This window comes from Bos taurus, chromosome 1 (assembly GCF_002263795.3).
Source record: "Bos taurus isolate L1 Dominette 01449 registration number 42190680 breed Hereford chromosome 1, ARS-UCD2.0, whole genome shotgun sequence".
In the NCBI taxonomy this organism is placed as follows: Eukaryota; Metazoa; Chordata; class Mammalia; order Artiodactyla; family Bovidae; genus Bos; species Bos taurus.
Window position 1 is genome coordinate 77,273,804 of NC_037328.1, and position 13,515 is coordinate 77,287,318.

General features: G+C 37.9%; 1 protein-coding gene across 1 annotated transcript in view; it reads left to right on the forward strand.

Annotated features, from left to right (window-relative positions):
- P3H2 (prolyl 3-hydroxylase 2) overlaps positions 1-13,515 on the forward strand; it is a 179,382-nt gene that overhangs the window by 143,609 nt on the left and 22,258 nt on the right. The window contains 5 exon segments of the mRNA NM_001100345.2: positions 1,396-1,527; positions 3,332-3,474; positions 4,327-4,416; positions 6,254-6,294; positions 8,602-8,696. Coding sequence (NP_001093815.1) covers positions 1,396-1,527; positions 3,332-3,474; positions 4,327-4,416; positions 6,254-6,294; positions 8,602-8,696 — 501 coding nt within the window.

The window sequence follows — 13,515 nt, forward strand, 5'->3', positions numbered from 1 at the left end:
CATTCCGAAAAATAAGATCATGGCATCTGGTCCCATCACTTCATGGGAAATAGATGGGGAAACAGTGGAAACAGTGGCTGACTATTTTTCTAGGCTCCAAAATTACTGCAGATGGTGATTGCAGCTATGAAATTAAAAGACACTTACTCCTTGGAAGGAAAGTTATGACCAACCTAGATAGCATATTAAAAAGCAGAGACATTACTTTGCCAACAAAAGTCCATCTAGTCAAGGCTATGGTTTTTCCAGTGGTCATGTATAGATGTGAAAGTTGGACTGTGAAGAAAGCTGAGCACAGAAGAATTATGGTTTTGAACTGTGGTATTGGAGAAGACTCTTGAGAATCCCTTGGACTGCAAGGAAATCCAACCAGTCTATCCTAAAGGAGATTAGTCCTGGGTGTTCACTGGAAGGACTGATGCTGAAGCTGAAACTCCAATACTTTGGCCACTTCACGCGAAGAGTTGACTCATTGGAAAAGACCCTGATGCTTGGAGTGATTGGGAGCAGGAGGAGAAGGGGACAGCAGAGGATGAGTTGGCTAGATGGCATCACCGACTAGATGGACATAAGTTTGGGTGGCATCCGGGAGTTGGTGATGGACAGGGAGGCCTGGAGTGCTGCAATTCATGGGGTCGCAAAGGGTCGGACAAGACTGAGCGACTGAACTAAACTGAGCGAGAATAAGTTCCTGGTCAATAGATGTAAAGGAGTGTTGTTTCTATTTCTCCTTTAGTTAAAGTTGCTTGAAAATATTAACCAAGAAAAGGAGCACTGTGGCTTCACTTCTCTGTATGGTCTCCCCATGTACAGAGTAGTTCCTTTCTCTCATCTGGTCCTTAACATAACTGGGGTCTGAACTTCCCATCATGACTCCAGGACACCTCAGACCATCTAAGCCCAAACAGAGACCTGAAGTTGTTTAATAAGGAAGTCACTACTCAGCTGGGTGTGGGTGAGATGAGATAACCTGTGTCAATTTCAGGAGCCATGAAAAGGATCACAGAAAGAAAGAGAGATGTATGGAGGAGGGAGCCAGAAGATTTGGAGTCTGACAACCCACTCCAGTATTCTTGCCTGGAGAATTCCATGGATGGAGGAACCTCGTGGGCCACAGTCCATCGGGTCGCAAAGAGTCGGACACGACTGAGCGATTTCATTTCACTTTTCATTTCATTTCAGTAATTAGTCTAGTGATCATTGGTTAGGAAGCCTGGACAAGTCACTTGCTTTCTCTTCGCTGTGAAAACAACTTCTGGTCATAAGTGAAAATAATAATAATGATATTGCTCTCAGAGTGTGTGGTTAGAGCACCAGGTGTGACCATGGCACTCGCTTTGAAGTCTGGTCATTGAGCAGGGGAGAGGGACCCACACCCTGGCTCTTGTTTTCCAGATCACTATATGCAGGTGCTGGTTTGTCAGCATGAATGTGTGAGAGAACTTGCCACACGCCCCGGCCGCCTCTCGCCAATCGAGAACTTTCTTCCCCTGCACTATGACTACCTACAGTTTGCCTACTATCGAGGTAAAGCATGGATTATCTGTGAAGACCTTGAAGGGAGGGGTGTGGCTTACCATAGCAGACATTGAATTGTTGTGAGTTAGCCCTCTGCCTTCCTCAGTTGTAATCAAGAGATAGGAGTGGGTGCATTTTCTCTGTCACCTCATGTCGCTGCAGCTCAGAACAAGAGCAGAAGGTGAAATTGCAAGTGCACGAATGTTGTGACAATGCCCTGAAAGTTATACTGCATTGATATTTTATATGACTTTTAAATTTAATTTTAAAAATAATATACTCATAGGCTTAAAAGACTAAATATTTAAAAGCTTCTCTATTTCTTTTCCCCACAACCTAATTTCATGTCCTACAATGCACAGTTTCTTATTTACTCTTCCAAAATTTTATACAGAAACATCACACACACACATACACACAAGCCCAGTCTCTGACTTATGTTTTCCTCTTATAAATAGAAGATAATGCATTATTTATACTTGTCCTTACATTCCCTGGTGGCTCAGATAGTAAAGCGTCTACCCGCAATGTGGGAGACCTGGGTTCGATCCCTGGGTTGGGAAGCTCCCCTGGAGAAGGAAATGGCAACCCACTCCAGTACTCTTGCCTAGAAAATTCCATGGATGGAGGAGCCTGGTGGGCTACAGTCCATGGGGTCACAAAGAGTTGGACACGACTGAGCGACTTCACAACAACTCAACAACTACATTGTTTTCTTCACTTAACAATACATATCAGATATTTTTTGGTAGACTGGACTTATGAAATTCCCTTTTGCTTGATTAAAAACGGTCAAGTTTTGGCAGTTTTATTTGGTTCAATCTAGTTGTTTCAATACATAAAGAATTTCATTACTAATTTTTCATATTTATATCTGGTTATCATCATAGTATAATTTATTTCATGTGTCACCTTACTGATGAGCATTATTTTGTTTGTAATATTTTACTCTTACAATCAGTGATCAAATAAATATTGTATGTATGTCATTTACATTTGCACATAAACATGTATAGAATAAATTTCCAAAAGTACAGTTGCTGCATCAAACTGTTTATTCGTTTGTAACTTTGACAGATGTTGCTGATTTTTCCTCCACATGGAGTACCTTTTTCATTGCTCAGCAACAAAATATATTATCAAATTTTTAGATAGTCCCAAATCTTATATTAGGTGAAAACTGATATCTCCGTAAAGTTTTAATTTCCATTTATCCTATTGAGAAATAGAGAGAGAGTGAGTACATTATGTTTAAAAGCAATTACTAGAATTTGGATTGCTGAAGTTGGTCTTAGATATCATGTTTTCAAATTCAGTACAGAAATCAAAATTAACTCCAAAATTTCTGCTCATGATTAAATAATATAAATTGCCAACAAACATTTTTAGGTATAGGCATTTGATAATTTGTTGAAGACATCAAGCAGCATAGCAGACCAAAATTAGTACTTTTGGAATATCTGAAATCCCATCCTTCCTCTTATCTGAAGCTGTTTTTGCAACTTCACAGTATCTTCCCTCTTTTAAGTTTTATTGTATCTTGGAGTACAGTTGATTACAATGTTGTGTTAGTTTCAGGTGTACAGCAAAGTGTCTCAATTATGCGTATACACATATCTGTTCTTTTTCAGAGTGTTTTCCCATATAGGTTATTACAGAGTGTTGGGTAGAATTCCCTGTGCTGTGCAATAGGTAGCACCTTCCCTGTTTTGATCATTTAATGCTGACTTTCATAGACATGTTGACATGTCTCTTAAAAATTTTGTATAAAAGTCTAGGCTGACTCTAATGCCCCAACTCCTGGGTTTTTCAGTCGGCGAATATATAAAAGCCCTGGAGTGTGCCAAGGCCTATCTTCTACTGCATCCGGATGACGAGGATGTCCTCGACAATGTGGATTACTATGAGAGTCTACTGGGTGACAGCGCTGATCCAGCATCTATCGAGGCCAGAGAGGTGAGACCCATGTCTGAGAAGAAACTCTTTATCCTGCTGGGTGCTCTGGGAAGAGCTGGCAAAAATATAACACTTCTCTTAAAGATAGCTAACAACGGAGTAAAGGTTCTAGGATTCTATTCTTTCTAACTTTAAATATTAGTCATAAAAGCCTATATTTCACACACATGCTAGCTTGTCAAAATCTGTGGAAATAGAGATACTTTATGAAGCTTTGGTATTTTTTAACTCATTTTTTTACTGTCTAAAGAAAAATATTTCCACTTGAACATTCAGTCGCTCAGTCATATCCGACTCTTTGTGACCCCATGGACTGCCCCAGGCCTCCAGGACGCCAGGCCTCCCTGTCCATCACCAACTTCCGGAGTTTACTCAAACTCATGTCCATTGAGTCAGTGATGCCATCCAACCATCTCATCCTCTGTCATCCCCTTCTCCTCCCACCTTCAATCTTTCCCAGTACCAGGGTCTTTTCAAATGAGTCAGTTCTTCGCATCAGGTGGCCAAACTATTGGAGTTTCAGCTTCAACATCACTCCTTCCAATGAACATTCTGGACTGATTTCCTTTGGGATGGACTGGTTGGATTACCTTGCAGTCCAAGGGACTCTCAAGAGTCTTCTCCAACACCACAGTTCAAAAGCATCAATTCTTCAGTGCTCAGCTTTCTTTATAGTCCAACTCTCACACCCATACATGACTACTGGAAAAACCAAAGACTTGACTAGAGGGACCTTTGTTGACAAAGTAATGTCTCTGTTTTGAACATTAATCATACCTGAAGTGTTATTTAAACTTACATTTAACCTTTAACTGTTATTTGAATATATGTTTTCTTTCCTTTTTTCTATAGGATTTGGCAATGTTTGTGAAGCGACATAAACTGGAATCAGAACTAATAAAATCAGCTGCAGAGGGTCTGGGATTTTCATACACTGAACCAGTAAGAGCAAAGAGGAAAGAGGAACAGTTATTTAAAAGAACTATTCAGAGTACTTCTTACTTATAATTTTACTCCCCAGATGCATTTGTTGATGATTCTAACCCCCAACTTGGTGATAAAAAAAACTGGGAGCAGGGGGTGTTTACTCTGTATATGTGATGAACTTTTAACAAACTTTAATTAGATTTCCATGTCACTGAGCACTTAAGTCAAAGCAAATATATTTGCATGGGAAAGAAGTGTTTTATACATGATATGTTTGCCTCAGGATTGTTTTATTTCCTAACTTCTGTACATTTTGTATTTTCTCTTAAACATTTTAAAAATTAAAAAGACTTTGAAAGAACAAAATCAAACACAATTGTACTACCCATCATACTGGTCTTTCTCCAGTTGCCCATGTTGCATTTTAAATATTAGTCATAGGAATATATTCCTTTTGTAGAACTAATGCCACAGTATAGACAGACTTCTGTTCTGATCTTCAAATAGCATAAGCAATTTCTATATCATTACACCTTTCAAAATTATTTTTAGTTACATCTATTGTTGGTGTTGGGCTTTCCTAGTGGCTCTGTGGTAAAGAATCTACCTACGAAGGCAGGAGACACAAGTTTGATCCCTGGGTCAGGAAGATCATCCCTGGAGAAGGGAATGGCAGCCCACTCCAGTATTCTTGCCTGGAAATTCCATGGACAGAAGAGCCTGACGGGCTACGTCCATGAAGTTGCAAAGAGTCAGACACAACTTAGCAACTAAACAACAACAATTGATGTAAAATAAAGAAATTAATTATTTTCCTTTTGCTAAACAGTTGGTTTGCCTTTTTTCTTGTCAAAATGAGTGCATTAAGTATTTTTGTTCTATTGAACTATGTATCTATAGAATAAATTCCCAGAAGTGGGATAACTCTGCCAACAAAAGATATTAGAAGGTTTAAAGTTTTGAGATTGTTTTTCTAAGAGAGTTTTCTGCTACCTTTATTATTCTTAGAAATACATAAAGTTTTATAGTATAGTTTACCCTGAACATCTCAGCAATGAGAAATAACATCTTAAAATCGTTCACATTCCTAATATATTGTGTACAAAATAGTGCATCACTAGTTTTAATTTATGTTCCTTTGATGATCAGCAAAAATCAATTTTCACAAATTATTATTGATTATTTTCCCTTTTGTTTGAACTACCTGGACATGTATTTTTTTCAGTTATCTGTTGGTTATTATACAAGTAATTTATATATTTACATGTTAATACTTACTATTTAAAAAGCACTATTTGTAATATATCCTATATATAATACATTTTTTTATCTCTTTTTGTTTATATTTTTATTGGCACATTTTTAGAATTAAGATGATTTTAATGTACATTTCTAATATGTTTATCTCCAGTCTTACTTGCTATTTGTGAAAATTATGTTATCCCAAATGACCCTAGGAAAAACATCACCTACTTTATGATCCTATACAGATGATTAACCAAACTAAATTTTTTTGTTTCTTTTATTTATAAAAGGGGTAGGAGTTATACTTAATGATTTTATAAGTGTCTTCCTGCCACCAAATTCTAAATAATTTTCTTTGACAAAAAGGTGGATTCCTAGGCTAATTCCATGCTATTTATTTTTTAAATCCATTTGTCTTTGCCAAAATTGCATCAACCTTAGCCTTTCCTTTCATTAAACTTTTAAAATAAATAAGTATATTATAGCTTTATATAATATGCAAGTTTTCTAATATTTTAGGTCTTTTGAGTGTTTTACTTTATCTTATTTCTGTACATGGAATTTTAGTGACAAAACTACCAAGTTTTTTTTTTTTAATTTAAAACAGAATTATTGGATTCGTTATGGAGGAAGACAAGATGAGAATAGGTAAGTTCTCCATATAGAATGTTTATTTTTAAAGAGATGGAACACTTAGAATTATATTTATCGTAAAGAACTTTGGCTCTAGGGAATAGGCAACAGGTCATAATTGAGAGAGCTTTGAACTGGGAATTAGGAATTCTGCATTCTGGCCTCAGCTCTTCCTCTTATTTCTGAGGGACCTTAAATAATTTATCTTCCTCTCTGAGTCTCTGGGCTTTTCTGGTGCCTCAGTGGTAAATAATCTGCTTACTAATACAAGAGACTCAGGTTAGATCCCTGGGTCGGGAAGCTTCCCTGGAGAAGGGAATGGCTACCTACTCCAGTATTCTTGCCTGAGAAATCCCATGGACAGGGGAGTCTGATGGGCTACAGTCCATGCAGTTGCAAAAGAGTTAGATATGACTTGCGACTAAACAAACAAAAAACAAAATTGAGTCTCCTGTTTTTCCTTATGTGAATGGATTGAATCAGGTAATCTCTGATAGCTAAACATTCTATGACTCTAAATCAGAGAAAGTTGGATGCTATTTTTGATTTATTAATAGGAAAGAAAGCAACAAAATTAACTTTTTAATGAAGAATTTTCTCACTGCATTTATTTGAAAACATCACACTTAGAAAGTTTTCCTGCAAGCTAAAATATTGTCATGCACTCAATCAGAAATGAATAAATGCATTTTTAAAAAATGATAGATGTCAAAAATTTACATATTCCAAGAAGTTCAAGGACTCATAGAACATTGGACTGATAGCTACATGTTTGATTTTGTCAACTGAAAGAAAAAATGCAATCTGAAACCTGAAAGTTATGTTTTATTTAGCAAATTTTCTGAAGACTGCAAGCCCAGGATACAGACTTTAAGATTGTTCTGAGGGACTACTCCTAAGAGCTAAGGGAGGAACCAGGATGTATAGGAGTTTTGTTACAAAAACCAGGTAGTCAGAACATCAAAAAACTACTGTTAAAGAAAAACATCTCAAGTTAATTTAGCATTTTCCTTTGTATGGAAAGATGGACATGCCTGAGCTCATTGAAATCATTCCTTTGATATGCACTCAGCTATCTTAAGACTTCCCTGGTGACTCAGATGGTAAAGAATCTGCCTGCCAGTGCAGGAAACACAAGAGAAGCAGGTTCAACCCCTACGTCAGGAAGATCCCCTAGAATAGGAAATGGCAACCCACTCCAATATTCTTGCCTGGAAAATGGACAAAGGAGCCTGGTGGGCTATTTAGTCCATGGAGTCACAGAGAGTCAAGAGTCAGCATACACATTCTTAATCCACAAGATCATGAGGTCCAGACTATTATCAAAATCAAAAAACTGAGGCCCTGACAGGGCAAAGGACTCAGACTCAGTGTCTCAGCACAAAGGACTGACTGGCAGATCCAGATCTTCTTGTTCAAAATCTTATGGTCTTCCTCTAAGATTCAAGAGCTCAACCCTTGTTATTCAGTCGCCAAGCTGTGTCCAACTCTCTATGACCACGTGAACTACAACACGCCAGGCTCAACCCCCGGGTAGCCTCAAATTTTTTCAAGATATCCAAGAATGCGATATATGTATTTAGATTTGCTCAGTTTGTATATATTGAAAGGGCAACATGCTATCATGAGTGTGTTTACAAAGTTTGACACAGAATTGTGTCTTCTTTCTTGGAAAATTCAAGACCCACTACACTCAAACATGATTTATGTCAGTTTGATCATTGTTCATTGATCATCATTGTTCATGATCATTTCAGTTTGATCACATGCTATCATGAGTGTGTTTACAAAGTTTGACACAGAATTGAGTCTTCTTTCTTGGAAAAGTCAAGACCCACTACACTCAAACATGATTTATGTCAGTTTGATCATTGTTCTATGTTCAAGACAAAGAACACACACAGTGCTCCTAGCATTATAAACATGTACATGATCATTTTTTTCCTGCTGTGTTGGTTTTCAAAGTCTAATGTCAAGGAGTTATATTATGGATATAAGGAATATAAAGGTTGTGAAAAAGATTTAGAGAAGTAAAATAGAGCACATTCTTTGGGGAAATAGAGAAGAGCTTCATGGAAGCAATGACATCTAATTTGATCTTGAAAGATGGGGACTTATGTATGATCTAAATGTACAATATTAAGTTATAGACTATTTGGGTAAGGTATCCTTTGCCTTTGAACAATTTTATTCAATAGGATATTGCTATTTCAACTTTTTTAAATTTTAAATTTATTTTTTAATTACAAGATAAGTGCTTTACAGAATTGTGTTGATTTCTGCCAAATATCAACAACATTTTTTTTTTTTTTTAATGGGCAGGGTCCCTTCAGGAGTGAATGTGGAGGTGGCAGAAGTTCATGGATTGTCAATGGGGAAAAAGTCATTGCCCAAGATAGACCGAGACCTAAGAGAGGGTAAGTATTGTTGACTAGGCCGGTTCTTACCCAGAATAGGGCAGAATACATTTTCACTGAAAAATGAAGAATAGGACTAAACTGCTCCAGTTCATAAAATTCTGAAAGCAAATTGTAGCAAGAATGTCTCAGGTGTGTATATTATTACCTTTGATTTTCACCAAAAGGGCTTCCAAACTCACTCACAGGAGTCCTGTGAGTTAGGCAGGGACTGTATGATTGTACAGTCCTTAGTTGAGTACCCCAGGCTTGCAGAGGTTACCTGTCTTGCCTCTCTCACATGGCAGGTGAGTGCTAAACTCACAGAATAGACAGTGTATTGGAAGGAACTTGAAGAGACACGTCACAGAGATATTGGATTAGTTAACCTAAAATCCTCAAGGCATATATCTGATCAGGGCTTTGATAAATCAGTAGAATTTAGATTGGATTGACAGAAGTGTGGAGGGAGCCATTCAAGTGGATACAACAAATGCCACAAAGGCATTGAGAAGGAAAGAACAGGATATTAGATGTCTACCTGCATAATTTCAAAATGAATGGAGACATAGGTGGAGTGTTGCCAAAAGTAGTTTTTAAATAGAGCTAAACATTTTTGTTATCATAAATTATTGGCAAGTGTATTACAAACCACAGTAGCAATCCTTTACAATTTTTACTACCTCTATATGTTTCCCAATTTTCCCAGAAAATTTACATACAATTCATTTTAATACTGGTGGCATCTCCTGTGAGACAAGTGTCCCCCACTTCACAGGCAAGAAAACTGAGGGTCACAGAGACTTACTCACCCATTCAAAGCCCCAGAGCTTGTATTAGCATGAGGAGGATTTTGAATCCAAATCTCACTTTCTTCTCTTCATCTGATGATGGAACATAGAAATGTCTAGATATCCAAAATGTATCCCCCATTGATTAAATCACTGCAAGATAAGAAGTTTTCAAAAACCTGCATGGAGAAGAAGTACAGTCCTCCTTTCCCTAACAAATGAGCTGTCAGCACATTTCCTCTAGCTGACTTGAAAACATCTGGCTCTGTGCACCTCTCACATTTCCCAGCCCTTTTCCTTCCTCAGCTTCCAAGTCACTTTGAGGCAGTAAACAGGATAATATGCTCATCTAATCTGACCTGGACCTCAGTTTGTGGCCACCAAGCCCAGGCTGTTTTACAAGTGCCAGGGAGCTTCATGGTCAGCCAGAGTTCATGCTGCTTATTAAGCCGAGAAATCACCCAGGAAGTGCATGCCAGTAAGCTGGGCACTTTGCTGTAAAAGTCAGGGAAACTTTAGGACAGTCGTCAAATTTCATAGCATTTTCTCCCCCGCCCCTGTGCCTGGCTACCAGGGGATCTGATGTCCAGAAACTGACTAGGAAAGCTAGTGGGAAGAGTAGAACAGAAGACTACACAGGATGGAGCAAGGTCATGAATGACTGGGTTATCAAATTCTATCATTTCTGCAGTTGAATGAGCTAATCTTAGGATCTTAGAATGTTCTCTGGGAAGCTACTTGAAAGCCTTCTGTGCAGTCACTGGAGATCAAAATAAGGTCTAAATTAAGTACACTGGTAGACAGAGGTTAAGTTCCCAACCAGAAAACACTTTCAACATCAGTCTGGCTGAAAGCGTGTGTCAGGGAAGCACAAAAGAATACATGCTTCCAGAGTAGAATATATTTCACCTTTTCTCATCTTCCACAAAAATATTGTAATCTACTCTGGTTATCTAACAGTATTTAATAGTATTCATATTGGATGACTGCCAGGCATTTAGATGGGAGTGACTCAGGGCTACTGCATCCCAGAGTGACTCCAGTCCGTGGAATATGCATGTCATCTTATTAAAAACATCTGTCACTTATCCATTCTTTTTTCAACCACCGGTTTTCCAAAAACCCCACTTGATAATAATCCCTGAGTCAGTGGGGGTATAGTAGAAATAACTTTGACCTTGGAATCAGGAAGCTTATCTTAGTCTGATGTTCTCCAGAGTAACTGGTAACTGGAGACTCATTCTGTCTGAGCTTTGTGATCTTCACATGTAACAGAAAAATAGCAACTCTTTGGAGAGGATGAACATGAAAGTCTTTTGTAAACTGTGAGGGACTGTGCTCATATAGGAGCTTGGTAGCACACTCCTGTTGTTACTTGTATGACCTTGTTGTATTATGATAAAAGAGATCTTCTTGCTATGTCACGGGCAGTGAACACAAAGGAGCATTTTCTTAGATGATTCTTCTTTATTGCAATGAGAGAGCCAGAGCCAGGCACATACTTTATGAATGAGAGAAGAATTAAGTTGTTCAACTAACTTTCCTTGGGCTGTGGTTAAGAGTTGGCTGAACCCATCAAATCAGATCCCAGGAACCACAACTTATTGGACTACATTTTTATTTTTATTTTAATGTTTTTCTCTGTCTAGTGTGCTACTAGTCATTCATAGGCTGGTAGAATTTTTTCTACCATGTGCATTTTTGAATGGCAGGATTTATTTTTCCTTTTATATTTTTTTTCTTTTGAGCAGTAGGTAGGTTTTTGATTGTCTTTTGTCAAATGTATATGTGGGAAACCTCTGTAGGAAACTCTGCTTAGTGGTGATTGTGATAGCTACATGAAAGGCAGATTTCTAGTGTAGATTCTGCCTGAGCCTGTTGGAGCTTAGGTATTTTAGACTCCATGTTAAACTTTGTCCCTTAACTTGATCTTTGTTATGTTACTTATGGCATGGTTGGGGAAATTTTGCAATATCTCAGTAGCCCTCTTTTATTTTTTATTTTTAACTGACTTTTAAAAATTTATGTATTGGTGTACAGTTGGTGCTAAATGTTCCGTTAGTTTCTGCTGTGCAATGAAGTGAATCAGCTATATGTGTGTATACATATACATCTCCCCTTCCTCTTGGACCTCCCGCATGCCCCTCATCTCACTCGTCTAGGTCATCACAGAGCACCGAGCTGAGCTCCATGTGCTAAACAGCAACTTCCCACTTGCTATCTGTTTTACATATAGTAGTGTGTGTAATGTCAATTCCAGTCCTCCAGTTCATCCCTCCACTCCCCCACCATATCCACGCATCTATTCTCTACATCTGCCTCTCTATTCCCGCCCTGAAAAAAGCTTGAACTATAAGCCTACTTTTAAAAATACCCCAGTATGTCATGTGCTTATTTAGAGAGAGATCTCATTCAGAGCTTAACACAATATACCAGGCATATTTTACCAATTCAGTCATCATCATCATCATCATCACAGAAAATACTTATACAGAACATGGTAGGCATTTTTCTTAATGTCTTAGTTTTAGGTAACTTTTGAAGTCATGCTCTAAAATAAGCTAAATAAATTTAAAGTAATATACTCTCAATATTGAAAATGAGAAAAACAGCAAAGTACAAACCAACCTGTTCCACTAAACCCTTGGTCTGTCTTCCATTTCTATTTGAATTTTATACTAGAAAATTATTTCCAGTGAATCTACAAGTAGCTTGTCTTTTTTGTTAAAGGAACCTCTTTCTCTATATCTCTGAATGGAAATGGAATATATAGTTTGCTTTTTAATATTTGAGGAACTGCCTATAAACCTTAACTATATGGATTACAGCAACCTTTCTCAAGTGAACTGTGTTTTTTGTTAGGAAGTCCATTCCAATCTGTGAAAAAAAAAATTGCACAAAGTTATGTGTGTGCATGTTAAGTCACTTCAGTTGTGTCCAACTCTTTGGAACCCCATGGAGTATAGCCCTCCAGGCTCCTCTGTCCATGGGATTCTCCAGGCAAGAATCCTGGAGTGGGTTGCCATGCTCTTCTCCAAGCATTAAGGTAGCAGCTTTTAACAGCATACCTTTACTATCTCGGTCTCTGACAGCAGGACTCTGGGGTTAGCCTAGCTGGGTCCATTCTTCAGAATCTGTCACAAGGTTTCATCAAGTGTTGATCAGGACTGACATCTCTTCTAAAGCTGAAGAACTATCTTCTTCCAAGTTCAATAGCAGAATCCGGTTCCTAAAGACTATTGGACTGTGGTTCTCAGTTTCTGGCAGACTGTTGGCCGAAGGATGCCCTCAATTCCTTGCCATATGAGTCTGTCCAATACAGCAACTTATTTCATCAGAGTGTATGCTGAGAAGGTGACAGGTTAAGTCAACCAGAAGATAGGAGTTGCAATTTTATGTAACCAATCAAAGAAGTGACATCCCATCACATTTGCCATATTCTTAGTTAGAAGCAAACTCCAGGCCCCACCTACACTTGAGAGAAGCAAAGTATACAAACCTATGAGTACCAGTAGGCAGTGATAATTAGGGGCCAACCTAGAGTCTCTTTGCCATAGAAAGGAAGCGGGGACAGGAAGGAAGGGAAGGAGCAAGGGAGGTAGGGAGGAAAGAGGAAGACACAAAGGAGGAGAGGAAGAAAGGGTGGACATTACACTTATTTTACGGTGAGAACTGCTGCATATTATATTGATGCTTAGGATATTTATAATGGCTGTTCACATATTTAAAGTTCTAAGATATCCTCTTAAATGTTGTTTAACCCACTACTTCCCAAACATATTTGATCAAGAAACTCTTTTTTTCATTAAAAACTTCTCTGTAGTATAAAGTTTGAGAAATATTGAATTTGAAAAATTGACTTTGTATGTATATTTTCTATTTATCCAAAAGATTGTTACTAAAACTGGGAGCTTGTGGGTATATTGATATTTTCCTGGCTCCCAAGAAATTCTATATTTATAAATTTTGCTGGCCAGTTAGAAAAATGAAGAGGGGCAACTGGTGGATCATCTGAATAACCACTTCTAGCCAAGGATGCCATGAGATTT